The sequence below is a fragment of the Amblyomma mixtum genome, chromosome 6, assembly GCF_055824585.1.
Source record: "Amblyomma mixtum isolate Tamu chromosome 6, ASM5582458v1, whole genome shotgun sequence".
NCBI lineage: Eukaryota > Metazoa > Arthropoda > Arachnida > Ixodida > Ixodidae > Amblyomma > Amblyomma mixtum.
The window spans coordinates 106,565,448-106,592,227 of record NC_143017.1 but is presented as its reverse complement, the minus strand read 5'-3'; the positions used below and the strand labels follow the sequence as shown (position 1 = coordinate 106,592,227).

Sequence of the window (26,780 nt, the reverse complement as noted above, 5' to 3'; positions counted from 1 at the left end):
CGGAGGAGGGTGCAAGCATAAAAAGTCGCCTGGAAGGGCTCGCAGACTTTCGCGATTGTGGGTCCTCTGCTGCGTGTAGAAGTGTAATATTTGGCTGAAGTCTTTATGACAACACAGTGTAGTGACTGAGGGAGTTGATGTGCTAGAGCCCCTTTAATGCGGAATATTTTTACAAACGGTGCTGAGATTGCATAGGCAGGGGATCGCCGCGGTTCCTTCCATTTGGCGTACACTCTAAACACGGTAACCTTTAGGTAACCTTTGTAAAGGTGCACATTTTCACATTGAAGTATACCTATAATTTAAAGGTTACACAATGTAACCTTTCCACTTTTAACCTTTGCGAAAGTTACAAATGATAAAGGTTACTTCGTTTTACGCATAGGTTACGCAACTTTTTTAGCGCTGTAACCTTTACAAAGGTATACTTCATTGAGCTAGCCATAGGTTACGTGCTCCAAAATGTGTAACCTTTGTGCGCCACAATGGCTGGCCTAAAAATGGCAAAAATGTCGTTGCAACTTGCTGAAGGTGATGAAATACAGAGCTCTGCTGAATTTATTTATTTATTTATTTATTTATTTCAGTACCCTCATGGCCCGAGGGCATTAAAGAAGGGAGTGGGGTACAATAGACAAAATGGCAAAAGAACAGCAGTCACAAGTAACACAAAATGTGAACAAAAATATGGCTCGCGCAAATCAGTAGGTTACAGCAAATACAATCAAACAAATTAACAGTCATTTAACACGAAATTATGAGCAAAGAATAAAAGTAAGCATACCGCGCAAACAACAACAAAAAAAAACACGAGGAAGTTGTTGAAAATGGCAGGAAAACACTGGTGCACACATTCTGCCATGCCCTTAAACAGCAGAATTTGGGAAGGGGGGGTGGGGAGGGGGGGGGGGGAAGACCAGGTTTGTTTGAACTACCACATAAGCTGAAAAGAATAAACGGCAGGGCGCAAGAATTATATGTACTATGTTACCATCAAGTTAGTTAAAGCCGATTTAAACATACTCAATTAAACACACTTCCATTTAAACACACTTCCGTTCAATTTGAATGGAACAAAAATTGGCCAAAGAAGAGAATGGTTTAGAAAAGGAGAAAAATGACAAACACCGGCATATGATAGACAAATGTTTCATTGACTCCAACATCTTCAAGACTGCAGAAAACACAAAACAACAAAACTTCCCAAATATTGTCTACATTAAAGAAAAACTAAGGAATGTAACAGATGCAGGTATGTTCAAGAAACCAATTTTGCAATCTTTTTGCAAAAAAAAATATATCACAATAAAAGGGCATGCAAGGCACTGAAATATGGGCCCATATTACAGTATTACTGTTGGCATGACAAACAGAACCACGTTGAACAAGCAACTCAATTAAGCATGCTCAGATGAAGTCTCGCTTAGAGTAGAGTTTGGCTACAGCGTATCACTCTTATTGCAATGTAAATAAAAAAATAGGCACTGTAATGGCACTACCAAAAAGAACAAAATCTCTATTATTCAAGACCAAGTGCCAAGTCAACTTGTCATTGTGTAAGGGATACAACAGACACAAAATATAAACGGCAAAAATATCAGTGAAGGCAATATTTTGTTCACATATCTTAATTATCACACTTCTAATCAGACAATCACACTTCTAATTATCACAAGATTAAAATGACTATACAATTAGAGATCAAGAAAAGTGATCCAAGCAGTGCAGATAACACGAGTTTTTTTTAAAACTTGCGGCCGCATACAAACGTAAGCAACAACCAATCGATCTAAACATCTTGGCTAAACAGCAACCAGAGATATACATGTACCTAACAGCTTTCAGAGGTACATAACATCGGCAAATTCAGCACAACTTGCCTAGATTATATAAACAAAAGCCCTTTGTGACTCCTCCAGTCACTTCATTAACAAAGATGCACAATGACGTGACCAATAACTTGTGACATTAACAGTGCTATAGCCTGACAACACTCGCATAAGTAGATCAACTTGTGTACTGCAGTTAAAAAAAAAACTTGCTCAATTTAGCTGTAGAAAATATACTTGAAAATATACTTGAACATATTATTATTTATATATACTTGAAAGTATATATAAATATACTTGAACACATATCTTTCCAGAAAATTAGAACAAATTATTCTTTTTCAAGAGCATGAACAAGCTCTTAAGTCGGTTTGTCAGTAGTCCACGTGGCACTGAAGTGTCTGTCAGGGCAATCTTCTGCAGCAGGATGAGTATGGCGGAAAATGCCGGTGGATAGTTGAGGTTTTTTTTATGTAATACGTCACCAGGCAGAAGATGGGGGCACGCTCTAGGTTGCCGTTGCTGATGGAGATCACTTCTTTACTACTTCCAGCGTAAACACTCAGCACAGGTATATACATGAGGTGCAGCCACTTGCAACTCTTCAGGCACTGGGATCTGTGGAATGTTAAATTAGAGCCAGTGAGCAAACATTCATACTTAAAGCATGGTTGATATTCTCACCAGAGTGAAACATGGTATACAAAGAACATCGCAGTGCCTACCGCATCGCAGCGCCGCTGTTGCGATTGCTGCGCTGTTGCTTCCACATTTCTACTCGGGATGGTCATTGGTCAAACCAGATCCAATTTTTTGAATGGCCCCAGTTGTATTGCCAAAATCGTATGGCGCACCAATCAATTGATAATCAATGAAACGACGTGCAAAGTTCCAGAATTCAGATTCAATCAAAAGTACCGCGTCTTAGTGAAAACCGCGCGAGAAAACGAGACGATGTGTTGTGTCTTTCTTTGCTCGTCTCGTTTACCCGCGCTGTTTTCACTATGAATCAATACTTTTAGAGATAACCAAAACGGGAGGGGGAGCGAGTAAGGACACGCGACGCACACGCAAATTGTGAGAATAAACAACGGATATATTGCAGTTACAACTTATTTCTTGCCAGCGCACTTCAATAGGGCTCGCACTGTCTTACACACGTCCGCTTAGATCGCCCGTGCACCACACACCCTGCGCTACACTTCCCGCCGCCAACGCTGATTTGTCGACGCGCCGCACTCGCGAAAAACAACCATCACAAACCCAAACGGCATCCAGACGGCGCCGGGAAGAGAGGAAAGAGATAGGCAGGCACTGGGACCGACCGGCGCACCGAGCCAGATTCACGTGATCGCCACTTGAGTCGAGGAGACGACTGCCGCCGCATCGGCGGGAGTCCAGCGCCGATGTGGAATTGCGTCATAAGATTGCTTACAATACCAACTTGCCCAAATCGCATCCTTAATTAAAAAAGTACCGCCGTGCGTTTTAAGCATGCTCTCTTGTACGCATGCAAAAAAAAAAAAAAACGAGCGCGCACGCATGCAAACGATAAAGGATTAGCGCTGGATTGCCCCGTATTATCGCTGACTCCAAATGACATACGGCAACAATAGTCTAAAACCAATACTCCGGATAATCAAACTTATTGGCACGAAACCCCGCGCAATAGGTGAATGAGGCAGTCAAACTACTGAACCTGATTTCGCTTCGAAGTGCACTCAACGAGGCTTAGAAATGAAGCTGCTTTGGCAAAAAGCATGAAATAAATGACTTCGCAGGTCATTACTGTGCATATCATAAAAAAAAAGGACACTCACCCAAGTCCGTTATTCTTCCATGAACCCCTGGAACGTGATTGCAGTAGTCGCAACGAATAGCGCTGGGCGCGGAGCTGTCACATTGAGGTTCGTTGCATCTGCCGCGCAGCGTACCCCACAGGTCCCTGCTGCTTAGCGACATTACCCCAAACAAACCACTGCAGAAACGCCATCAAAAGACGGCGTGGTTCACGAACGGTTCCAACTCTCGGTTCCAAGAACAAAGCAGCCTCCACAACGCTGCAACGTCCGAGCCTTCCCGCCGTCCTGACTTGCTGACGTGCCTGCCGGCATGCAACGATGCCAAGCGTTTTGAAACAGAAGCGCCGCTTTTCATTGGGTGAAGCGCTGGCCGTCTGCGCATGCGCGTCTCACGCATACTGGAGCGGCCGTCATGCCATGTTTTGAGTAGTTCTTTGCCAATTACTCGTTTCTTACAGGCGCCGCCGTTCGTACCGTGGGCGCATTACGTTTTGATTTGTGATATATATTTGCCACCTGAAATGATACATTGGAGGCGTATGTAGAGAGCCACATGAAGAGAAGTCGAATCGCGCATTCGGCGGCCTGCAAATGCGGTTACGTCCGCTGTCGCCTTCCCAGGTGCTGCCCTTCCATATGTCTGCTTTTTACTATTAATTGCGACCGTTGTTATCGCGTATCGGTTCGAGAAAGATGAGAAATAGGTTCAATGAGAGTGATCGAGAAATTACATGTAATTTTAAATATTTGTTTTTTAACGTTTATTCGCGCAATAAAATCGGTACAGACCATGCTTAGAGAAGTAGCACGTCGGGTTTCTTTGCAAAGCTCATCGATAGGAATCGAACATTCAAGATGTGTTCTGATATATATTCAGCCGCAAAATACTGCATTTGCATTGCATTCGCAGCCTCCTTTGGTAAATGTGAAGACAGATATCTGATAACACGCGAGTCAATGTGGCTGCGACCCAAAACAGCAGTATCGGGCTCATTCGATAGCTTACGTTGATGTCTCCGGCATATTAAAGCATCTCCCTTGCGGTCGAAACCGCAGCCCCATTGCATCCGAAAAGCACATTCCCGCACCTAAAGCAGCATACGTCCTCTATATGTGCATATCTCCTGGCTTGACGACGCATATAGGTTACCGTGCTGACCAAAAGTTACTGCGCAAAGGTTACTTGGCAATTTTTTCATCGTAACCTTTGAAACGGTTGACTTCTGGCCGTTGTAACCTTTGGGCTGCACAAAAATAAAGAAAACGTAATGAGAACACCAAAAAAACATCAATTGTAACCTTTGTGACAAAAGTTACTCACGTCCAAAAGTTACTTTATAGGTTACTGTGTTTAGAGTGTAGAAGCGGCGGAGTTAGGTTCAAGGCAAAGCTTTGTTTCAGCAGCTGAAACTAGAGACACGTTGTTATCTAAGGAACAGAAAAATTTACGGCACAGTTAAGCCGAAAAATGCCACTATGAATATGAGAAGGTGCAAAGTTTGGATCTACAAGTAAACAAAAACACGCATGAAGTGACATGAGTTTCTGTGCAGTGTACTTTGCCGATATCATTGATGCCCACGTGTGATTTCGTACCACAAGGATAATCAATTTTATAGCTGGTCATGAATACCATGATATTATGGTCAGTTTTATATATATGATCAAGGCTGGTCTCCTTAAGAACGCCTTCTTTCTTTTTCTCTGCCTTGTGTTTAAAGTACAGCGCCGGTCTTGTTGTACTCTTTTTCGTTGTCCTTTCGTTTAGCGCTGTTTTTTCCAAGAAACATGTACCAACTAGCTCAACTCTCCGTTTTATTAAAGTACAAAGCCTATATTGCAGCAAAAAAGTGAGGTTGCTTGGGGCAATGCGTACTCGCCTAAAGACCATCAATGGAGTGAACTTCGGCGTATTATGCAGCATTTTGCATCGCTGATTTTGCCTCAATTCGAAGCTTGAACATCTTAAAAAAAAAACTTTTAAAACGCAAACTAAACTGCAGTCGAAGATAATGTCCCAGTTGTATTGCAAGAGCATAAGATTGATCTATAGTAGGCTGTAGTGACCTTTCAGAAAATGGCAGCCTGCCCACGTCTATGATGCACGTAAGTGATGACTACAGGAACTGTCTATTTCTGAACACACTTTTGTGTGCTGTTCATGACCGACCATTCTCCGCACTCGCACGTTCGTCTCGTTTTTCAATCCTTGAGCACCACAGCAGTGCCACTTCATTTGCGCAGTTCTCGGTGAGTATTTAGGAGTTCAAGGAGTCCGTTGCTAAGAAAGAGGCTGCGAGTGCAAACATGAAAAGTCGTAAAATTTTGTTTTTCGCTGTGGAAACATGGCATTTTGTTGGAGAAACAATAAAGAAAGGGCCCATTGCAGAGCAAACATAGTTGAAGAGTGCATGTTGTTAGCCGAGTCATCGTAGATCGTTAAGGGACTGCACAATACTAACATGGGAGTAAAAAGAACTTGAACAGGCACACAAGAAGTATACAGCCCGCCAAGCAGTACCCCCCGGCCATTCACGGTGTAGGCCATAGCTGGACCCTTCCAGAGAGCGAGTCCAACACAAGGACGGACCACCACGGCGTGGAATGCTCTTCCTGTTCAAGTCATGTCAGTTTCGAGCCCGAAAGTAGCCCCGCGAGCGTCGCGAACCATGCCATCTACTGTTCGTCATGCATGGATCCCTCCCATCTGTTCGGATAGGTGGGGCGAAGCCCACCGTCGTGGACTTTTGTGCTGCGCAGCCTACCAAACACCGCAGAATCCTGAACTTCCGGTGCTGTCTTAGTGCCGCGCTCCAAGCCTGAGTTCGATACTTACTTACGCAGTAGCATATACTGCTCATTCGCTCGAAAAGCCGGCGTCGTGACCTAGGATTGACAGGAAGGCCTCAGAAACGTGCCGGAAATATTCCCACAAGGTTCAATTAAAGAAAGAAATTGGGCGGCATTGGGGTTCGGACCTAGGCCCTCTGCGTGTCAGGCGGTCACGCAACGCATAAGCCACAAAAGGTGTTTTGTCCTTTTATTGCATGGAAGTACACCATACCTGACAGGTTTCAAGCCCGACTTAACCAGGTCGCATCCCGCAACCAGTCATTCACTGTCACAGCAGCTCCCTGCTCTCACTTTGCCCGCACATCAAAATTCTGGGAGAGACACACATGCATGAGAGACACACATAGCACACTGCTGTCTGAACAGACACTTCCAAGAACGTGGCGGCTCTGCGTGGTGTTCTACCATGCGGTTCTTATGCAAGTGAAACAGTCTCATGGGCGCTAAAAGTTCACATGGAACCTTAGAATCTTCCACAGCAAGCAAAAATGTTATGTATAGGGCGTAATTTCCATGTACTTTTTGAAAGTCCGTTGAAGGATGTCCCCCCCCCCCCTAAAAAAACAAAAAAAAACATGGCATCATGGCAAAACAGACAGCCACATGCCACAAAGGGTCGTTGGTTCAAGCGTGTTAGAGGGGCTCCAAGCGAATGACGTTGTGGTGTGTATGACAGTAAAGTGTGATGGGGATGTGTATTGATGTTACAGTAATTAATGAAGAAAAAAGAAGCAAAAGGCCTCATCGCGTATACTCTCAATGCTAAGCTTAAGCGTCCTCCTAATTTTTTTTAAGTGTCTTGGTCTAAGTTTATAGTGTGCAGTCTGTTGCTCAACGATGTACGACCTACTTGGCCAACAACATGCACTGCTGAATCAGCAGCTAGTAGAGAATTTACTGTTGTTACTCCAAATGAAACATGACGACTGAAATACAGTTGAGTTCAGAACAATATTTAATTGCGATTTGAAAGACACACATTGCAGAACCGGTTGCATTGAAATGTTCAAGCCAAACCATGGAACTCTGACTTCACTTGTACCTTATGAGCCGAGAGCCAACAACTTTAAGGCTTCGTTTTTCTAAAGTCAAAGAAATTTAAAGATGGAGCGCTTTCATAAAACGGGAAGAATATGAAACTTTAAATTTGGGAAATTTTTTTTCGTGAAAATTTTAACCCACTCTGAGCTTGCCGGTGACGTGGAACGAAGATTTTCTAAACGAGTGAAAGAAACAAATCTAACGTCCGTGAAAAATAGCCGCGATGGCTGAAAGGTCAGCTGCTACCGATTAACGGCCATGAACAACGAAGTCATGGCTCACCATTGATCAAGATACCCTGCCAATTTCGCATTTCTGCAATCTAGAAGATAACCAAGCGCACCTGCAATAAGAATGAATGAGCTAATTTTTGCGCTATAAGCGGCATTCTTTTGATAGTCTTCACTAACGTTTATCGTTGGCTGCATGAAATTTGGTAAACTTGACACGTCTGGTGCTGTCGCTGGTTTTGTTTGTTAGTGCCACCTTGTGGTCAGTGTTAGCACCTAAAGAAGAACGTGGCAAATAACCCTCGTTCCGCTAGCCCACTTTTCCAAAAGTGCTCTTGTCACTGGCCCTGATTGGCCGCAGGGTTAGAGCCAGCGGGCCCCACAAGGTTTCGCGGGCCGCATGCGGACCACAGACTGCGTCTTTTAAAACTGCCAAATAAAAGGACAGGCCTTGAGTCTGTCTTCCTCTGCATTTCAGCCTCTCTTTCATGCTGCTGCGATCATGAAGCAAATTTACTAAAAAAGCAGTATAGACTACTTAGGTTTAGTTGAGACCGAGAAACGTCGATAGACCGACCGAGATTCGTCGATAGCATGGAATTGGTTCAGCCCGACTAGTTATTGTAGATACAGCTCTATCTTCTCCATCAAATTTTACAGAATGGGATGACTAACTAAGCTAGCTAAAGAGAGTAACTCACAGGGCGCATTTTCTATTGGGTCCTCGGTTAGTAAGCAATAAAAAGAACATTTTTCTAAAGTTTCGTTGTGTCAAATTTAATTTCTTGGTCTTCCCATTGAAATACTGTATAACGTCCTAAACGGCGCAATTTAGCGACAACATTTGTTCGTAATTCGTATGCTTCTTAAGTTGAAGCGCGTGGGGAAAGAGAACACAGTATTAGTGCCGCTCTAGTTACTTCTAAGTGCCTTTTAGAAGGAAAATGCATTTCCTTAGAAGTTTTCCTTATTTTTTCTGCGTATCATATTTGTCCGTAGTACTTTAAACTGTGTGGCTGGAAGGTATTATCTTTATGCTTGAAGTGCCCGACTAATGAATGAGTATCATAATATGATATGACCAACAGGCAGTTAACTTAAGTTTCGAAAAACAAAAGCAAATTACTGAGCTCGTTCCGCCACTTCATTTCCCACCACGCAGGAAGATAACTGATCACGCCATATTTAGCCATATGTTGGCAGCAGACGGAAGCTGCTCGGTGGTCTTTTTGTCCCTCGTTAATCATAGGCCCTTGGCATCGAACTGAGTACAGAAGCACTGTTCCTTTTTTAGGAGCACGTTCATGGCTACCACAACAGTATTTGTTTGGAAACTTACCTTTGCAAGAAATTGTTGAACCATCCTTGTTTTCGCAGACAGACTTCGAAATATTCTGGCTTGGTTCTTTACACTGACCCAAGGCGCATTCTGTAGTGTTGTAGTTTGTTTTATCTGTGAAAAATGAGAAAATTATAATAAGAATCGGTTAGAATCACTGCGGTGTGGTTTGCGCACAATATGTGATATACTGAAATCAATCTACGTGCGCCTGTAGCTTAGAACCGGTGATGAGACCATCTAAGAACATAATTTTCAAGACCATTTGAATGCCTTTCAGATGCAACAGCATCTGAAAGGTGAAAAATGCTGAAATTGTCTTCGCAAAGACCGCTCATCACCAGATTAGATATTTAGCATGGAAAGATGAAAGACTTTTCGGAGAATATTCTGCTGCCGTGACAAATTGCTTTCCTAAAGAAAGTTTTTCAAACCTTATTCATTACGTAACCAAGAACTTCATGCGTTCTATGAAATCGAAAATTTATTAATACTTCTGTATTGTTGATTATGCTTGTCTCTTCTGTTAACGAAACATCACACGCGCTCCGCATTGAGAGCGCCATGACTGACGCACTCGCATATAGCTACTATCTTTTCGAATATACACCTCTTTGTCGCCAATACTATCTTAAAACATTTATATCTTTCTCCCAGACAAGGTTCAAATGAAATGATTAGTGCTTTTTTTATTGTCTTGTTTGTTCATATACTCTGTTTAAACATATTTCCACGGAACCCACGGACATAACACAAAACAGGGGGTGAGATAGATGATGCTAACTCGACACGTTTATAACGCAACAAAAAGAGCGTTACCTGTACCAGGGGCAGTACAGGTAACCGCCACAGCTGGCACAAGGCAGAGCTTGTAAGTTATGGGAAAAGCCATCACCTTGGAAAACAATGTTAATTATGAATGAACGCGTGTTTTTTGTCTGTCGTCATTTTTCTCGCCAGCTCAAAAAGTTGCACTTATTAAGCCGTGAGAAATATAGGAACAGCACAAGGAGTTTAGAAACAGTCGCGTTTCTTAACGGTGCCATGCATACTTCAGGCTATGAACCTGCAGTACGCAATGTGTTTAACTTCCTCTCTACACTTAGCTCTTTTCCCCTTTCCATTTTATATGCCCCATTCCTTTCCCTCTGTGCCTTGTGCTGTGAGTGCCTTCTGAAAAATAATCTCCCTGCCTTTTCTTGTCTCCTCTCCCTCTCTCTGTTTCTCATGCTTCCAGGAAGGAGCCTCCACACAGGGGAAAGCAGACTGGTAGCATTCCACACTACTTCGATCATTAATGGGGATGATCAGGTATTTGAGTTCATTGCAGGTTTGAGCGATTATAGAGCCCCAGAAAGCGGCAATCATGGGAGGAGGGTCCTGCTTGTGAGCACCGGCTACAGAGCCCGCAGCAAACAGCCTCTCCATATGGTACAGAGCCCACATCACTCGTGATATGCATGTGCGATCGTCAATCGAGTTAAAGCTATAGAAATTTTACCTGGTAGAAATAACCTGTGGTACGATCTTATAAATATCTTTTGTTTCGCGTTATTTAGGTCTCTTTCTCCTAGAATCCTTTCTCTTTCTTTGGAGGGAGTGGGCTGAATTTTGTTCACTTTAACCGTACCGTGAACGTAAACGAAAGAATAAGTCTGAAGGCGTCACTTGTGTCTATGTTCATCCAAATATGAAAGAAGTTCTAGACCATGCCTTTAAATTATTTTTTAAGAGAATCTAAGCTCTCAGAATATTAAGCTGTAGTTTGAGCTCGAATTTTCGAAAAATAAAGAAAAAAAAGATGGAAATACTTACGCTCACATCTCTTCGTTACAGCATTGAAGAAGTCATCCTCAGAATTGCATTTGCACGTAAAAGCCCCATACCTAGGCGATACTTTGCATGACGCTCCTGTGCAGAAATCGTTCCCGAACAGTTCGCAAGGATCTGTAAAAATAAAAAAAAAGAGGTACGGGCAGTTGACAATGCTTTTGGCGCTTTCAAATAAACCAGACCAGTCTATGCGCTTAGTTAGTGAGACACGCCAGCGAAGACCAAATGTTTAGGGGAATCCCTCTAGGTGGAGTAGATTTGTAATAAGGGAGTAATTACTCATTGACATCCACCCAAGCGCAGCCATACGGCTACAAAGTAAAGCTATACAGCTTTCTCAGAAATATCGCAGTTAAAGAAAAATTCGTCCTGGTAAATTTTTCTTTAACTGCGAAGTTTCTGAGAAAGCTGTATAGCTTTCCTTTGTAGCCGTATGGCTGCGCTTGGGTGGATGTCAATGAGTAATTACTCCCTTATTACACGCCAGCGAAGCGACAGCAGATATTTGCCGTACAAAAGCCTGCATAGTCTCATTGGACACAGGGCTGTTCCATACAGCTTGAAAAACTTAGGTTCGTACTGAAGGAGCTGGTGGAAAGAATGATCTCTTTTGCCCCAGAAATTTCTTTGATGGATGTTATCGTGTTTGTCACCGGGCTACCTACCCTCCAACGCGGGACAAAGGCCTCTGCCATCAATTTCCATTTACGATACCCTTTGCCAGGTTCAGCCACCTTGTCCTAGCAAAACTCCTAACCTCCCACACGCTCTTCTGATTCTCGCTCCTAAGGGACCACTGGTTATTTCCAATCACATTACATGCCCTTCCCACGCCCATTTCTTGTTCTTGATTTCGGCTAGGACATCACTTACTGGCGTTTGCTCCCCGACTTACTCTGCTCTTATCTGGACTCCTACCACTGCTCCTGTCATTTTTCGTCCCTTAACTCACCGCGTGGTATTCAGCTCAATTTAAATCCTTTTTTCTTTAGCTTCCAAGTTTGTACTCTACAGTTTAGTACTGGAAAGACGGAGCTAGGCGAACTAGCCGAATATAGCTAATGGAACAAGAGCTGCGCGTTCATGACAAGAAAAGCACATGAAATTATTAACTAACGCATACTGTACGGTCTGCCTGTAATCACACGAAAGTATTGTTCATCGTTTATCGTTTGTTTGATTATGTATACTGCTTCCAATATAAAATTATTGCTGTTGTTATTCTTCCCTTCTTATATAGGCGAGGTTTGTTTTCCGCTCCAAACACACTGAAGAAGATTTTGGCTTCCTTGAAACGCAGGAAAGATAATGATAGCGACATGGAAGCATGTGGTGGGCTTCACGGCCTTCAATTCGTGCAGTGCACGATTGGCATGTGTACAGAATCCTGTTCTCATGTCGCCCCTTCTACGTGGGCCAAACAGGCAGATGCCTCAACTAAGGCCTGTATGATGAACACGAAAAATTATTGGGAGGATCTGGTTCGCCGAAACTTGTCACACATTGCAAAACCTTTCAGTGCACTTCGTAGTTCGACAACACTGGTGTGTTGTATCGCAAGAAAGACCAACTTGCGCGGGAAATAGTAGAGGCGTATCACATCATCCAAGAAGCAGACTCGTGTGTAAGCAGCACTTACATGGCCTTGAAAAAGCACGAGATAGGACTTTTGGAACGATATGGACGCCTGTAGGAGTTTACAAATCATCATTAAAGTAATAATTTTAATGTTTTTAGTTTAGTTTATGAAGCTGGCATGAGCTTGTGCAGTGGCGCTTATATATTTAGCTGTTTTTTTTTTCGATTAAACAGCTCGTTGTTAGTTCCGCATTTGTACATGTATTTCCTTTCCGTGGTTCTTCCATTTAGTTGCTCTGTTTCGTCCTTTCTTGTTTCACGTATATGTACCGTGCTTCCTGACTGTTCTGTTTGCTGCCGTGTTGTAGGGAGAGGCAGGGCCAGTCAAGCTAGTTTTATGCAGCTTTTGTCCCGCCTCCCTCACCACACTTTCTTCATGTTCTGTACCTATTGTAAAAAGGTAGTCAAGCATATTAGCTGTATTATTGTTGAGAGAGGTATCTGCTCGTTGCCAAATTAATCTCAACCTTACTCATCGTCACGCATTATGACAGCGATAACTAGATCACTTAAGCAATCCTTGGCTTGCATGCCGGTCGCATGAACTCGAAACGAATAGACTCAATCCGGGGCGCAAAACAGCTAAGCAGAGACACCCAGAAGACGAGCAAAAGTGTGTGATTTTTCATTTCAAAAATGGCTACTAAGAATGCGCATCAACCGGCAACGCCACCACGGTGGAACCACATGCTTTAGAGAGGCATGAAAGAAGAAGATGCGCGCGTTGATATAACACAGACAACCTGCATGCCCTCCAACTGTGATTCTGAGCCACGCAGAGGCAGATCCAGTAGTGTACTTGGTCGAGCCTTTAGACTGTTCGACCATTGTCGCGAGATAGAGGATGGTACGTCCTGCCGCTATTGATACGGTACGTTTAGGTGGCATTTTTTTCAAGAACCACTACCATGTGCTGGGTGGAAGTAGTACTGTTACCGCGAAGTGGGTCCGGGTCACTCGACAGACATCAGGTGTCTACAGACTCGCACACATTCCTCGGGCTGGGCTCTATGTTACAGTAACGCGGCACTGCTAGGCAGAGGCCGCATAATGCGTTCGCACGGATCCTCTTACAAGTTTGAACGCGTCTGTAAGGCTGCAGAAGAAATGCATGCGCAGAAGTCCTAAAATCCTTGGCCGAGACCGATTTGAAGTGTGCGTCTAGCAGCCTCGTCGACACGCGCTGCTGTGTGCGACCAACGACATTCGAAGAGCGGCTTTTTAAAATGAGTTCTCATCCGCCTCAGCGGCTCATTGGTTTTGGTCGATTCCCAGGTAGCGGGTTGGAACCCCGCTTCAGCTCGCTGAAGACGAAATGCGAAAACAACCATGTGGTGTACGATGTCAGCGCATGTTAAGTACGCCAGGTGGTCTACATTAACCCGACCCCCTCCACTACGGCACCCTTCATAGCCTGAGTCGCTTCAGGAGGTTAAACCGCACAATTGAGTTCCCAGGGCTATCGGTGTACCGCCTACTATGTTATCACGTAGAGGGGTCACCATTTTCTTTTTCTCGCCTGCAATTCATCATTTTCATATTCAAAGTTGTCGATCCGCACACCTGCCATGGACCCTGTTGACTATGCGACTACGCACTTCCTTTTTCGCTTCCCTTTTCTACCTGCGCATTTTAAGCGGCTTTGCTAACTTTTCCCGGCGCAACTTTCTTTGTCTCTGTGCATGCTTGTGGCTCCTAACTCAAGCAAATTAGGCAAGTTGCTCAATACTCACTCCCATCTATCAACATTGGCAGAATTCCGACTCCAGCGGCCTTTCCAGTATGCGCAAGGACAGCGGCGAACAGCAAGAAGAGGCGCATCTTTGTTGCACAGATCACCACAAATGGGAGTTATGCATCAGCTGCGCTGCGAAGTTCTTCAGACGCCGCATATGGCTAAGGCCTCATAGCAGTCAGAGTAAGCTTCTTTTTCTTTTTTCGGCCGCCTCCCATATCTCCGACCTATGAGCCCTTACTACGCGCTTGAGCAAGCGAGGTTCGTGTGTACTGCGAAAAGTCTCTTTCAGCACCCGCTGCTTCTCTGGTTTTAGAGTGTCCAGATCCCAAAGTGTGTTAGCGTACGTAGCTGGTAAAGGTACCTGCTGCACTTAGCGGGTCATATGCATGCTCTTTCCGCTATCTAGCGTGTTACCTACCTCCCCATATTCTTATCTAGAGAATCGGTCACTGGGCACATTGGCTGTCGACGCAGCTCCGTTTCAACCTAATGTATGGAGGGAGGGGGGGGGGGGGGGGTACTGCAGCAGTGGCGCAGTGGTTTGAGCATCTGTCTCGCAAGCAGGAGTGCGGATTTTCCCTTGCGCCTCAGGGTGCCCACTAGTGATACAATGTGTTCAAGGCTTCCCCTGCCCTGGTGTTCGGTCACTTAAGTGTGAATTGCTTGACAAATAGGGCTTTTACCGCACCTTGAGTAGGCGGTAAACGCCTTGAACCACTGCACTTTTGCACTGCACTGTCTCACCGCTGCATCACTGCGCCAGGAGTGTTAGGAAGACTGCCAGGCGTCTACGAATGGAGAGAATGACTAATACCGCATATATTGCCATTTACCCATTATCGCTATCCATTAACTACCACCGTGAACACTGTTGCTGAACACCGGAACCGAAGGGAAAACCGAACTGCTAGCGTACATAGTTCGCATTTGGCCTAACAACGCAAATCGACCGTCATTTTTTTTTTTTACATTACGGCAATCACTTAGACTGAAGAAAACACAAAAATAATACATGAAGGCAATTTTGCTGACCCCATCTCACATGTGAGATCATCAGTGTTTGTTATAATCATTTATAATAACGCGCGAGGAATAGTGTTCTCGATCGTCCTCCTTCCCGATTTAAAACGATTCAAGTATCTATTTAATTGCGCGTACAATTTTGCTAAGGTCACCTGTTTTTCAGGGATGGGGACCAAGACATTTTCACAACTGGCCACAGGTACATTACCCGATAGGGTCATTACCGTTGGACGAGGCTCTCATGAGCTCGGCGTTCAAGTATCGGCCTTTCCTTGACCGCTGGCCAGTTACAAAGCGCCCTCAGCTGCGTCATCGATGCAAAACCAGATAGGCTTAGCGACAACCAGGGCAGCCAGTGAGTAAGATTGTCGACTGGAGTTCCCGCAGGCGGTGTCGTTGCGGAAAGCTCAGCTCTTGCGCAGACATGCTGTCGTTTCTCGAATATAGGAGGCAGCCTTTCTGGTAGTATGGCTGTTTTGTCATTTCTTGTGTGAACGTGAAGTGCGTCGAGCCTGCCGGCCGGCCGGCCCGCCTGGGTACTGTCCTCCTGCGTCATAAAAATGAGCTAAAGACTGTTCTTGGCGTAAATAATAAACCATAGGGATAGAGAAACGTGAAAAATTGTGTCATTTTTGAGGATCGCTGAACAACACCGAGTTGCTGGTAGGAGTAACAACTGCAGGGACTCTGGAACCGAGGGGAGGGGGGGGGGGGGGGGGGGGGCGGGGGCGTCCTTCTCCTCAACTTTTTTCCAGGATCCACCCCCCCCCCCCCCCCCCCCCCCCCCGTTCACCTGAATCTTTCACGATAGCTGATGCGGTTCGCCCGATCAGCGGTGCTCGCCGCTTCGGTCTAAGCACATATCGCGTGTTGCGGAAATAGACGCGCCCCGTAAAATGCTTCTTTCAGCTAAACGGGCTCATTGTTCGAGCTCAAATTTCGCATAGAAATGGCATTTGGTCGGCAGAATTGTTTAATACCACGTTTGCTTGGGGTACTTACCTGATTCGAACAGAATAAGTCGGATATTCACATCGTCTGCGGCGACGACGAAGGAAATTAAGCTGCTCTGTCAGGTATCGCACCGGTGGCGCCATCTCGCTTGTTGGTCGTGAACAATCAGCAAAGGAAGGGGTTTTGGGGGGTTTGAAGACGCTCTTTCAACTGGTTTTTTAATGCTCACAGAAAACTTAGCTTGGCAAAACTTAGTTTTTTAGTTTAGTACAGACGAGATTGATTGTGCAACCCGAAATAGGGATGCTGTTGCTTCGATAGGGAGACATCAGGAAAATGAGATTTGGTGCTCGAAAGGTCGTTTGACCCCAAGATGACCCCACCAAAAAAAAAAAGGCTGACTGGCTGGGAAGTTGCTTGTGGAGTTCTTCCCACGCTCTGCTCGGTGCGAACTACCTTCCCTTCGGTACCCCCCAAGAAGCGACCGTCGATGGCCAGACGACAAGGAAGAAGGGATTCAGCACGTCTGAGAGGAACCGGAACGAATCGGAGGAAGCCGGCGCAGATGCGGGCCGCGGCGCCAGCACGCCTACGCCACACCTGTGTTCGATGGACACGTGCTGCTTGCAGTAATGTTGCACCGCAGTGGGAAATAGGTGCAGACTTGCGTTTCCTCCTCGCCAATTACCACGCGTGGACTCGGCACCAGGTGCCTCTGTGCTGTGCTGTGCCGATCTGTGTGTCGTGTTGAATTGCCGCCTGGTGAAGGGGCGGAGCCTTGGGGTATTTATCCAGCGCCCTAAGTGAGAACGAACGCTCTGGGCCTTGTCGAAAAGGCTCATCCAGACGCTCGACGCTATGACCTTTAATTTTTGATTCTTTGCTCTTCTAATTCTTCATTGTGTAAATAAGTGTATAAAAAGTGCCATTAAACCCGCTTGTTTTTCGTTTCCCAACTCCGAAGCTTCAGTCTTCCCTCATCCCGAACGAGCCCCCAGAGAGGCGAAACAACTGGTCACACTACCCGAGCCGCAGTAGCCTCCATTTAGTATTGCAGGTCCATCTTATCCCCAGTCTAAGACAAAGTAAAATCACGCTCGTCAAAAACCTATGACCGGTATTCGAGAGAAGGCAGTCGCCGCTGCGGCAATCTTGCCAAGATAAATGGCGTCAAGTATATTACCGTGCAATTTCTGTTCTATCTGGTCGGCTTAAACAGATTCAAATTGTCTATCGAAACATTTTCTTCCGGATTTAATTGCTTTAATCGAGCGCCTTACTTCGAAACGCCGATCTTGGTTGGTTGGTTGGCCTCAAGTAGAATGGCACATACCGATCTACTCGTGCTGGACTGTGACGTTTTCTGTTTCGCTCGAACTGCTAGCATGCCTGATTCGTGCGAGGGGACCACAAGCACTCTCAAAACAGCGAATTGAGAAAGTGAAGTTAATCGGTAGTGGTACCTGGTGGAAAATAGAATCATCACTGGGTCTTCCAAGTTCTTCTTTTCCCCGCAAGACAGCGACTCTCTATCCGCTTATCTGCACATGTTATTTTATTGCCACTGGAGCGAGAGTCCGGTCTGAGTGACGGGGAGGGTTTTTCGCGACGAAAGGCATGCAGGATGGCAAAAGATAACGAAAACCTGTAGGAGACAGTGCTTGTGGGTTGACATTCCGTGGCTTGAGAGGGCAAGAAGGTGCTCCAGGGATATGAGTCTTTCATTACTGGTGGTCAGTCAGGGCATCGAACATGCTTCACATCTGCTCTTTCTTCTAGAATGCGGCGTTTTCTGTTTCTAGCGCACAAGCCAGGCGAGTGTAAGAATGCGCTGCTAAACGTAACAAGTCTCGAAATTCTATGGAAGTGTTAAACGCGAAAGAATTGAGTGGTATGAGGAAAATACGCTGCGAGGTAAAACCGGTATGAAAGAAATTGAACACGTAGGCAACTGCATTCTACGACATTCGGCGAATAATCAACAATTTTGGATTGGATCTCTCATTTTTTACGGCCTTCAACGAAAGTTCGTGCATTGTCTACACACCTTAGGATACAAATTCATCACCTTCAAACAGCTCTTCATTTCTGCCCACCTGCAGTTTGATCACAGATTTACGTCATCGGTGATCTTAAATTGAAACCCTGTGAAAGTTGCAAGGAGTGAGTTGACGAATGAGCTTATAACCTCTGGGAAACAGCATTTGGTATAAAATTACACAGCTGACCACAAGACGAAGGTAGCCAAGAAAGACAGGATACACACAATCGCTTCTATGCTTGCTGTATTTCTTCCGTGGCCTCGTTTTTTGGGGCGATATGTACTTTCACGTCATATCGTAAAAAAAGTCCAATCTGCCACATTAACCTCTGGCGTCCCCGAAACGATCTCTCAGCAGGTGCTGCTCAGGATTTTATGAAGGCACTTTAACCTACCCATCTGGCATATATACGCTGTCATTTAAAGGCTACCTTTCTTCTTCTTTTTGGTCTGTGAGCGTAAGCGAAGAATAATTTTCAATGACCCCACAGCGTACTCCGACACTAAAGTTTAGCAGCAGCTCCTGGGCCGCTCAGTGCAAACGGACCGAAGTTTGCTCTTGAGTGGCACTGCATTCAGTGTGGAGACTGTACGTGTATTGCTCACCTGCACTAACCAGCCCCTTATATCAGGAAAGGTGGTGTCCGGAACAAGGCCGCACGTTACGCCAGCGCATTCTCGCCAAATCACACTTCCAGCTCGTCAGCTCAGGCGAATCTGCACACAATGCTAGCGACTTACGCAGAAGGTTCTTGCTTCTGCACTTATGCACTGCATTGTATGCATTAGGCGTCATGACAGGATACGCCACAAAATAGCGCGCTGCACCAATAAGCGTGACGTTTAAGCTGCAACCGGCGGCAATAGGGCATGAACTTCACAGATTCAGTGCATCACGGTCAGCAAAAAAAATGCGAACAGCGCATTAGAGCGATTGCATATACGCTAGTTGCTGCAAGATAATCTCAAGAAAAAACTTCAGGGTGCACTTATTCTGCGTTTGCCTTAAGGGCATGCCGCGATATTGTTAATAGGTGCCTGAAGCGGCCTGAGGTCCTCTTTGCGTATCGCATCGCAGACGCGGGCGTTGTTCTCTCTTGCACCATCAGGTAACGCTTAACCAAGCCTTAAGAGTAGAATGCGATAACATTAGAGATATCTCCAGAACAAGTACTCTTTCTTTGTCACCTACGTTCTGCCTACATGCCCAGGTATGCGGAATTGTTCATTCTCTACTTTACGTTTCTAGATCGTGGCGTGGGAAGTCTTCACACCACTCCTGGGGCAGTGGTGCAGTGGTTGAGCAGTTGCCATTGCACCTGCCAGTGGCTGTTTCAAACACAGCCGCCGGTGGAGTTTGAGAGACCCACGTTGCTCCTCCCGAGCAACCAGTCGCGGTCAATCAGATCACGGCCAATCAAAAGCAGATGATCAAGCCTGAGTGTTAATTAATTACTACTTTTATGCTCTATTGCGCTCCTGACTCCCTCCTTGTTCTTAATTTATTACTATTATCGATTTTATTCTCTCCGTAATCAGTATAAAATTGTTCGTTCCAGATTTGATGTGTTGTAGTTAATTTGCATAAGAGTACTGTTTTGTTCTACTGACAATTGATTTCTTCTTTATTGCTCATTCGTCTTGTTTGTGTATTAATCATTTGTGGCTTTTGTTTTCTTTCCTGAATACTGCACTTCTATCTTGATTTCTGTATGCCCACCCAGCAAAAATGCCTTTCTTGGATTGCGGTAGGAATAAATAAAATACGTTCTCTTTCAATTTCTCGCATTCCTAGGCAGTCAGGTGCTTCCAGTTTTTTTTTTTTTCAACCAGTAAGCCACAGCTGTTGCGCTACACAACCTGTCTGCATTGTTAGAAAGCCGCAGAGCCTGTACCACGTACTTCTAAGCTTGCTCACGCTAATAAATTCTTACGCGAAATTCTGCCGCGAATAATCAAAGGCACGCCAGTCTTGAAGAAGAAAGGACAACGCCTGATTTCCACTGGAGAGAAAGGAGTCTGTTTTTTTCTTGTCTTTCATTTTGGAGCCACTTTTATTGACAATTTTCGAGAACTATGGGACGCTGCAGAGCACCCCGACTGGCGGTATAAAACTTAGCGGTCTGTGCAGTACGTACCGTCTTTGGCAAAATTAACCAGGCAATGAGGTTTGCTTCTGAGCCGTGTAATTGAGCTTTGTGGCCCCTGTGAAAACCAAAAGGTACAAAAAGGCGGGGACTAGTGTTCTCTTACCTTGCACCGATTTAAAGCTTTAGGGGCGACACAAGTGCTCGCCACACGGCTAAGATACAGGCATTGTTGCCTGGTTACTTTTGGCAATGGCTGTGTCTATTGGTTAAAACGAATGGCGTCCGTTTAGAATGCAGCCATTTGTTAACGAGCGCTATTTTATTTGTGAAATCTACCCTGACTTCAACCAATGGACTTTAACTGAGTAAAATTCAGTTGTGTTTCGAGCATCGTCCTGTTTACTCCGTCTTTCACAGCCTTAAGCGGCATGATATGGCATGCTGGTTTTTAGGGCTCAAAGAGCGAACCAATCGACGTATAAAAAATTACGAGGAACTTTAGCGGCTAAAGTGGTGAAAGGCGAAAGCCTGAGTGCTGCATCCTGCTACGCGATTGTTCACTTCACATTTTGTTGGTGCATTAATGAACTGCCAATTAATGACGCTTAAGCTTCGCCTTTAGGAGTCGAATGCGACAACGTGTTGTAGCGCTGCCAGGGAGTCCACGGAATGCCACCACCCGTTCTGCGCGATGCGTTGCCATTTGAATGCAACGCTTTTTAAGGAAAGGAAATGGGGCTGTAATTCTCTGTCGTCTCGGTGGACACCTGAGCCGCACGGTACAGGAAGGGAGGAAGTGTGAGTGAAAGAAGAAAGAGGGGCCTTAGTGAAGAAAATTAAAATTGTATTTGAGGAAAGGAAATTACGCATTAACTGTCTCACATATCTCAGTAGACACTAGTCGAAAATTGTAAGGAAGTTGCGCAGTAACTGTCTCACATATTTCGGTGGACACCCGTCAAAATTCGCGCGTGGTGACGCCACGACAATTTGGACTAATCTGAAACGCGGACAAATACGCCTTGCTCGTCGGTAAATTGGTTTTTGAGGAAAGGAAACGTATCTGTCTCTCATATCTCGGTGGACACCCAAACCTCGCCGTAACGTAAGGGAGGAAAATGGGAGTGAACGAAGACACCGTATTCACTAGACGCACCTTTGTTCATTCCGAACCGTCGAGCTGGCATGGCGGAGTGGTAGCGTGCTCGACTCCCACTCCGGAGACCGGGGTTCGATTCCCAAGCTCGGCCAATTTCTTACTCGGTTTTATTTATTTATCTGGTCTGAATAGAAAGGTTAATTGGACTAATTGGTTAAGTAAGCAATTAACATCAGTCAAACTTACTTGGAGCATCACTATACCATGCCTTTAATTGGTTGCATAATTACTAGCCAAAGTACAATTAGCCCCGTTTGAAATTCGCGCACTGTGACGTCACGACCGTTTCGACCAACTGAAAAGCGTGACATTTCTGTCGACAGCTCCTGCTTACAACGACGAGGCATTAAAGGCTACCGCCTTAAAATGAACCAGAATCGCCAGATACGTTTTTACAAGGCCTCTCAATATGTGTGCTGTATCCAGCTTCTTTTAAAGCGGCAATTCAGGAGCCCCACGCTACGTCAGAAACTGCGCTTGGATCAACCTTGACCTAGATAAAGCGGCTCAGCGAGCACTAAAAACTGCGCACTCTGGGGATTTAGATCACGACGACCCGACTCGCTCAGCTGCAGTTCCTTACAGGACGGTAGCAGCACCAGTCAAACTGTGTTTCAGCGCCACATCGGGCAAAACACGTGCGAGAAAATTTGTGATATCAGATAAGTGGGAGTCGGGGCGTAACACCCAATACGATGGCGCGTGCGACACTTTTGGGAGCATTAACCGATGGCCTAGATTTGCACACTGGGCACTAATGACGACGTATAAGCACAATGCGCGCTTCATCTTATCGAGGCCAAGCAAGAGAGTATCGCACAAGCGTCTGGACGGCGCTGATAGCCAGAAAAAGAGGCATGGTAGCGAACAATAAACCTGGTCGCAATCGCCGGTAAGTACTGCGATCAGTAGCGCTGGGTGGAATGCGTATTTACGGGAGGACTGCTTTGCTGTGAAACGAACGGAAAAGCCTGCGCCCCATCGGTGCTGCGACGAAAAATGCTCCGGCTTGTTGCATTCACCGCTAGCGTTTGCTTGATTGCGGGGGTTTCAGCCAACAGCGATCCGGACACCTTGAAGAGAGATGGACGTCCTCAAGGTGAGCTGCGAATATAGAGCAGGGTTGTTGCGTATCAGCACGTAAACATGCTCGAGGTCCTCCTAAGATTGCTGGAGTAAACCGTAGCATGCTTGTTCAAACGCATAACGTTGTTTGAAGAGCAATGAGAGGAAGAACGGAGCCCGCGGGGTCTTTCGGATATATGTAGGCTTGACATTCTGTGATGTTGGAAGTTATTGGACGGAATGCACCAGTATTGCTTTCTCAAAGATACAGTTCGAAATTACAAATGCGAGAAAAAAGCAGGCAGAGGTTACGAGGTTTGTACGTTGAACAAACTTGCAGGAACGCATTACTGTGGGCTCGGCACTGCTAACTTGATGAAGAGCTCGAGGCTGTCGTACGCACGCCACGATGGGAAGATGTAGGGAAACTTACTTTTAGAAGTGAGCTCTGAGCACTGTTCGCGTGCTATCCTTTCTTGCTGATCATAACCAGGGAACACAAAAGTGAGAAAATATCAGCGTTTAGCATCAATCCCCTTGCTAATCAGAAATATCAAAATATCAAATGTCGATTTCATCATCAGAACGTAACGGGAGTATATCTTTCCTCAGTTGCTTTTGTCGCACACCGCAGAGGTCGGATAGAACCGCGTTCCGGATTTAGGATTTTATTGACTACCAGATTTTATATTTACGGTTAAACAATTCTCAGAATAAACCACTACCCAAGCCTTAAATTTTAGCAGCAGGTAGCGTTCAAGTGCAGTCAAAAATTCGTGTTTCAAAGCTTTTCGCCATTTTTCTTTGAAATCTGCCCGTTCTACACTTAATCTCCAAAGAGAAAGCGAGAAGGACTAGTTCTTGAGGCAACTGCAATTTTCTCACTCGAGGTGACAGGACTGCGACGATGGCGCGCAACACTTTACGTTGACAAGATGCGCTTGTTGCTTCGATTCTTATCAATAGCTTACATCTTATCTGCATTTGCTGGAAAGTTACGCTCATCCGCGTTCTGTAAATCAGGTTACGTAATTGGTCTTCCTACGACGGCGCTAAATAAGCTGTGCTACCTGCACCTCCTAATGGGATATTAAATGCTGAAACGTAATATTGACTCTTACTGTAAAGCCCAATATTAGTCATTTCACTTAACAATTGAGGTTAGGAGAAAAATTAAGACCTGCGAACGTTGAGTCAATCCACGCTTCTAATGGCTAGGAAATGGACGAGGCAAACAATGCTCAAAACAGCTGACGACCTTTGGGGGTAGCGCTGTGGGTTTAAAGACCAGAAAAACGTAGTGCGGGGTAACTTAGAGTCATGTCGGCAGAAGAGGTTAAGAATTTCGCTGGTACAAGGGCGACCGCAGCTGTAATAGGAGGGGGTAGTTATAAATAATGCGAGATGCCTTTGTCCTGGCGTAGAGATAGCTAGGCATTTGGTGATTATAATGATTTATGAATAAAAAGTCATACGTGCCTCTCACATAAAAAGGTACAATTCTGATTAATCAGTCGGAGCAGTTCATTCATCTAAAGGTACCAATAGTCTCAAGGCTTTACATGCTGCAGCACAGTTGGTTTGCAGGACGCTGCTGGGCAGAAATCGTCAGCCCAATAGGTCATACACATTTTCAACTTTGGAATCGATGAAACAGACCCCAGTCCGGTTTTTTTTTTGTAGTTTTAGTCAAATTATGGTCCCTTCATGTCTAAAACAACTTTAAGTCATATGACATGCGGACAATTGGCCCCTCTGATCATTCCTTAGTCATAATTGGCAGCTGCCACAAGGATGTAGTGAACTGCACATAGGGCCCTCTCCTAATGAACGGAATTATAGGCCTGGTTAATAGCACTGAGAAAAAATTGTGATAGTTAGCATCATTTGACCAGAAAATTGGTACATCCCGGCACCAAAACAAAGAAAATACCTCGGCAGACACTTTTCTTGCGTGTTTTTTTTAATTCGGGATCGAAGGACAATTTTAAATGCAAGGAGGTCAGAGAGCCTCAAATGCATTGAATGATTTCACATTAAAATAACTGGCTCATGTTAGAAGGAAAGAGGTTTAAGAGTAAGAACTAAGGTGTTTGAACACAAAAGCGCCATTGTTTTTAGTGTGTTACTTCGTTTTGTTTAATCCTTTGTGCGGCATCAAATTATATGTTGACTCACATGCATAAAAATGTTAAAACTACACTCAGAATGGCTTTAGAAACTGAATGACATGGCCACTGGTAACGTAATCTAATTCACCGCGACGGTCCATCTAATGTCCATGTGCCGTATTATAGTATAGGCATTTTAGGTTTCTCGTCCCTATCACTTTCGAGACTGACTTTCAGTCTTTTTTTGCCTGCGTCGCTGGTCTTTAGCTGCCAGAAATTCTCAATGGCAATGCGTTGAAATCATCGGTTTCGAAACTCACCGCAAGTCATATCATACCCAGACCTCAATCCAATCAATCTTTCGCGCGATATCAATACCGGACCTACCCCGTACTTATGAGTTAGCAAACAATTACGAACACTAGAGTTGGGGTCATCAGTGAACGGTTTCATGGAGGTGACGGAGTCTTTATGGGAAAAAAAATCAGCAGCATGATAGAATAGTCACCCCTCAATAATGTACCAAATACAGGTCCCGATATTTTTTGCTGTACAACGCGCAGTGCTTTCAGTTGTCGTGTATCCTGATTGCGCTAATACTAAAACAATCATGAATTTCTATATTTTTTAAAGGCACGTCAATTTCCTGTACACTTCTCAGGGCTGTGCACTTCGCACTTCGCATGTTCACAAAGCTCCCGCGTGCAGCTCAGGTATCCAATCGCGCTGATTGCGTTCCCCGCAGTCGTTAACGACATTGCATCGGAAATTTACGCCGTGTACAGGGCAAAGCCTTATTGAGTGCAGACGACTGTATCGCATCCAGCTATTCATTACGAGACACAAAAAAGCGCTTCTTTCGTAAGGCGCGTAAATTTATCAACCCATGGTGTGACGCTGTATACAGGCGAAACGTATCAGGAGACTTGTCGCCACAAATGTCTCTCTCATGTTTGATTGAAGATTAAAATGGTTTCCGATCAAAACTGTGAATAATGACTATGAGTTGAAGCGTCGTAGTCGCCGTAAACCGTAACGCTCTGACAGGATGTTTCGGAGAATAGTCATGGACTCTGTTGCTGGAGATCTGACCAACTCTCAATAGTCAAAAGAGGCATCTGAGGGAGTGGTTGAATTGCAACCTTTGTGCATCGTATCAGCTAGTCCTGACGTCAGTGTCTCTTTCACGCCCGAGTACAACAATACGAATAACAATTGGGTTACTTATCATGGAGTGGTTTAACCTCTAGATAAGTTAGTCAGAACGAACCCAATGGTTTGTGTACGCGGCTGGGCAGACTAATCACATGAAGCTAGCATGATTCTAATGAGAACTAATAAGTCAAATGATAAGTTCGCCAAGCTATGAAAATTGAAAACTGAGTAAGTATAAACCCAATCAAAGGACTTAACAAAGCCCGGGTTCGAAAGAAAAAAAAAAATCTTGAAGCATCGCAACGAAAAAAAAAGCACAAGATACATTCTCAGCGCTCTATTCCTGCCGCCCTTCAAGATTAAAAAATCTATAATTAATAAAAAAGGCTACATTTCTATTATTCACGTCCGCCCCCCAGCCCTCCTCTCCTTTCCACGCCCACATCCCCTCACCGGTTGTGTCTCTTCAGAGTGAAGGCCCAGTTTAACCTCTGCCAATGATGACCGCACTTGCCCTATCAAAGATAACGTTTCTTGTCGAAACGTTGACTAGTAGACAAAAACCCCCGTTCCCTTATTCACTTTGTTTTGTTTTTTCCTATCTTCCTGCCTTCTCTCTAACCACAATTCAAGTAGTAACGCATTAACAGAGTTTTAACTGGACTAACTTCAACACACCGTGTCAGAAAAAAAATTTGCGCAGTTGGCACACTTAGCGCAGTTAGCCGCTCTGGATTATCACCCCACATCCTACTGGACTCGCTTCTGCACGTCTTCTTTGAATCCGGCCGGCAGCGGCCGGATTCGTAGAAAGCCAGCCCGGATTCATGAGCCAGTAGCAGCCGCTAAACTACACGCGGTGTTTCCTCTTGCTCGCTG

General features: G+C 45.0%; 2 protein-coding genes across 3 annotated transcripts in view; one reads left to right on the top strand and one right to left on the bottom strand.

The window, feature by feature from the left end:
• Positions 1–2,035: 2,035 nt before the first annotated feature.
• Positions 2,036–14,456, bottom strand: LOC149339937 (uncharacterized). Its single transcript, XM_089551024.1, has 5 exons — positions 14,299–14,456; positions 10,910–11,041; positions 9,021–9,208; positions 3,650–3,723; positions 2,036–2,447 (listed from the first exon to the last, which is right to left on the bottom strand). The coding sequence occupies exons 1-5, from the start codon at positions 14,384–14,386 to the stop codon at positions 2,234–2,236; spliced, it is 696 nt and encodes a 231-aa protein (XP_089407150.1). The 5' UTR covers positions 14,387–14,456; the 3' UTR covers positions 2,036–2,233.
• A 7,966-nt stretch (positions 14,457–22,422) lies between these two features.
• LOC149339936 (uncharacterized) overlaps positions 22,423–26,780 on the top strand; it is a 56,508-nt gene continuing 52,150 nt past the window's right edge. The window contains exon 1 of one of the 2 annotated variants that reach the window (XM_089548640.1): positions 22,423–22,669. In XM_089548640.1, the coding sequence (XP_089404766.1) occupies positions 22,570–22,669 (100 nt within the window). In that variant the 5' untranslated portion in view covers positions 22,423–22,569. The remainder of the gene's footprint in view (positions 22,670–26,780) is intronic. The other variant, XM_089548638.1, reaches the window with a different exon arrangement.